This window comes from Coregonus clupeaformis, chromosome 11 (assembly GCF_020615455.1).
Source record: "Coregonus clupeaformis isolate EN_2021a chromosome 11, ASM2061545v1, whole genome shotgun sequence".
In the NCBI taxonomy this organism is placed as follows: domain Eukaryota; kingdom Metazoa; phylum Chordata; class Actinopteri; order Salmoniformes; family Salmonidae; genus Coregonus; species Coregonus clupeaformis.
The window spans coordinates 2907992-2911848 of NC_059202.1; the positions used below are offsets into that span (position 1 = coordinate 2907992).

The 3857-nt window shown below is 39.1% G+C and overlaps 1 protein-coding gene across 1 annotated transcript; it reads left to right on the forward strand.

The window, feature by feature from the left end:
* Positions 1–323: 323 nt before the first annotated feature.
* Positions 324–3592, forward strand: LOC121577352 (guanylyl cyclase inhibitory protein-like). Its single transcript, XM_041891115.1, has 5 exons — positions 324–394; positions 1597–1729; positions 2129–2278; positions 2596–2701; positions 2933–3592. The coding sequence occupies exons 1-5, from the start codon at positions 324–326 to the stop codon at positions 3076–3078; spliced, it is 606 nt and encodes a 201-aa protein (XP_041747049.1). The 3' UTR covers positions 3079–3592.
* Positions 3593–3857: the final 265 nt, after the last annotated feature.

Below are 3857 nucleotides of genomic sequence, written 5' to 3' on the forward strand. Positions count from 1 at the left end.
TCAACCTTACTCATTCCCACTCCTCCTTTTTGCCCCCTACTAGAGGGATTACATGTCCCTAATTTCTCAAATGTGATGATAGGGCACTGGTAAGTGTGATTAAGTGTGCCCAGGGTAAGCTGGGATAGTCCTGTATTCATAAAGCATCTCAGAGTAGGAGTGCTGATCTAGGACCAGTTTTGCCTTCCAAATCATGATGAATACAATTACATAGACGGGAGGGACCTGATCCTAGGTCAGCGGTACTACTCTAAGATGCTTTGTGAATACAGGCCCAGGTGTATATATAAAGTCGACACTGTGGAGGATCCATTCTGTTGAGGATGGGACAAGCTGCCTCTCTACCCTGCAGGAGAGGAACCACCTATGTCACAGAGCTCTATGAGTGGTTTAGGTAAGACTTGTATCTCATTTTATCTACATTCAAAATATTAATTTGTGTTTTAAAGATCTTAATTGATTGTTTTTTTCTAAACATCCTGACGTGTTTTACAAAGACTGCTGAAGTTCAATATTGAATTTGTCTTGTTCATGAATGATCGCAATCAACTATAGATGGGTTGGTTGTTTAGCAACAAAACTGATGCGTGCTCAACTATGGGGCAAAACAGACAGGATTGGCTTTGATTGTTGACAACATGTAAACTATATTTAGTCTCCAATGTTTATTGAAAACATAAATAAATGTGCACAATGAGCACTTGTTGTCTCTCAAATACATCGTTACAGTTGTTGGTTAGCTAGCTAGTACATTTTTTGCCATATTAGCATGAAATCAGTCAAAACACCTCAAAACAAGACATGGTATCAAGAACAACAAAAAACTAGCTAAAACTAGCTACCTACGAGTCTCCACCTTGCAACTTCTTGTCATTGTTGCTAGCTATCTGGCCATCCAGAATCACAACAACACACAGACTTCTGCCCCATTGAAGTGTGTGCATTGTTTTCGTGACTTTGTCAGCTAACCCGTCTATAGATAACCACTTAGAAAAGTGACCATAAAAGTTCATTCAACTAAAGGCAAGAAAAGCAATCTACTATATTACACATTGAAACTAATGTAAATTTAGAAATCCATTGAACATTTTTAGGACAAAAGTATTTAAAAGGATAAAAGTCTATTTCAGAGAATGCTTTCTACGCTTCTGTTAAAAGTCTCAAATAGCTACCATTGTTTGACATTTTCGATCAATCTTTTGCTGGACGGCATAAGTAGAAGTGTCCTGAAATGGCTTCCCACTGGGCACACACTGGTTGAATCAACGTTGTTTCCACTTCATTTCAATGAAGTAACGTTGAACCAACATAGAATAGACGTTGAATTGACGTCTGTGCCCAGTGGGTTATCAGTGATAGTTTAGCCTAATTACCCTGACACTCACCTGCTAGGATGTAAACAAGCTTTCAACCATATTAAACCACTCCAGGTTATTAAAGAATCACTGTTAAAGCTGTTTTAAATCCATTACCCACAATACAGCTGAATCTATATAATTTTACACGACTGATACCTTTTATAATTTAGAGGAGGAACTATTTTAATTTAAAACATTTCTGTCTGTGTTCTTCTTTGGTTGTTTCTATTTGTGATAGAACATTTATGAATGAGTGCCCCAGTGGACTGATCACTCTGCATGAGTTCCGGAGACACTTCTGTAAGGGTACTGTGGGCAATGAGTCCGCTGAGTATGCAGAGCAGATATTCCGCACCTTGGATAATAATGGGGTATTTAAGTCTTTATATTTACATTTCTCATCTTTAATTTTTTTCTGTCATAAATCTGAAAAGCATTAGCCATACTTAAAACACATCAGCACTGTATACGTGCACTGTTATTGGCATATTTCTTTACAAAATACTGGCAATAATTTACATTGTGTACCTATGTAGGATCACACTAACTATTCTATAACAGAATTGTATTAATATGTTGCCAGTAAGTTAGAAATGTACTGCAGATCATTTCTTGGTAATTGCATAGTAGTGGAATTAAACATGATTTGGTTAAACACAAGTGGAATAGGGAACAGGCATTTCAACACAGGTATAAGAGCAATTTAATGTAAAGTGTTACTGGAATGCTTAACACTGTGTGTGAGACTGAGGTTCTGTGGTTATCCACAGGATGGGGTTGTTGACTTCCGGGAGTATGTGAAAGCCATCAGCATGCTGATTGAAGGTACCCCAGTGGAGAAACTACGCTGGTCCTTTAAACTCTACGATAAAGACAAAGATGGTGCCATATCACGCGGGGAGATGCTGGAGATCATGCAGGTAGGTCCTAACCATAGATATACGATATAATACATTATATTTCATTATGTGGTTCCAACAGGCAGGTGCAATGCTAGGACACAGGTGAGAGGATGCAAATTGAACAGTGTTACTGTTCTTTGCCTTTCCTCAAAAATCTTTGCTCAAGATCAGATTACCTATCAGGATAATTCATTAGTGGAATTTGTGTGGGTGCTGTGGGAGCCTACTGGCACTGCATTGCACTGGCAGTGGCACTTGCCCTAGCTGCACTCGTAGCAGACATTACTGTGCTAGATGTCCAATTTCACAACAATGTGTATGGTCTCTGTTTACAGGCTGTGTACAAGATGAGCGTGGCAGCCTCACTCACCAAGCCTAACCTGCTTACAGCTGAGGAGTGCACCAACAGGATATTTGCAAGATTGGATAAAGACAACAATGGTGAGGACTACACAGAAACCATTCCAAAATACACATCATCCTAATTGAAGGTTATAAAACCTACAGCATCCTCAGCTGGTTACCTATTGTTGCAGTTATTCTGCTTCTACTGTAATCATCCAGCCCTACCTTGAACTCTATGTTCTGGGACTTGTGATTGTAACTTAGTCTTGTGAGTGTACAGCCAATACAAGGCTGTAAACATAATTGTTATTATTCTATTCTATTCAGCCATCATCAGTCTGGAGGAGTTCATCGAGGGGGCCCTGGATGATGAGTGGATCAGGGAGATGCTGGAGTGTGACCCCAACACTGTGAAGGTTGAGAGGCTCCCCAAGGGCCACATCGTGCTTGAGGAAGGACAGACAGAGAGGTGATGTGGATCCAGAGCTTCATTATATTCTACCTGGGATGTCAGCTGATGAATTGAACTGGACATATGAGCTGAGACAATACCTGTATTCTAGCTATCTTTGTGATGCTTCAACAGTTTCCAAAAGCCAAGACTACATCAAAGTGTTTATATGGTGTTACAGGTCTTGAGCGCAGTACTATAGCCTACTCCAATTTCTGAACAAAATGCCATTCTATTAATTAGGTCTAAGATGTGTTTCTTTCTTACTTTGTGTAGGGTATACATATTTATTAGATTTTTTGTCGTTTTATTCTCTCCTCACATTATTTTAAAAAGCTCATTAATGTTTTCTAGCTCACATTTCTTTCACATTATGTAGTTTACTCTGTCCTCTTGTATAACAACACTTATTTTAGCAGTGGCTGAGTCTGAGACATAATAAAAGCCAAATAAAATGTGTGGGAAAGGGCATCTTAGTTATCCCTTATATTTATGAGTGGAAAGAAGGACAATAAACTTGAAAAGTAATGATGAAATACATTTAACAGACAATTTCACTTAGGCTACTTGTGTGCCACCTACAGACCACATGGGAACTTCTCGCTTTTTCAAAAGTGATTGGCAGGCCCCTCCCAAACTCTGAAAAGATCCCAGAGAAATTCCTCTTCCCAAACCAATCCAATCGGGATTGTGGGAAGTAGATGTTGTAGAGATGAAAAATATTCCTGGAGTGATTGATGCACGTCGGATAAATCGTGTGGTGAATGAAGAAAAAGTGAAGAGTCTATCTGTTCTTTTGTT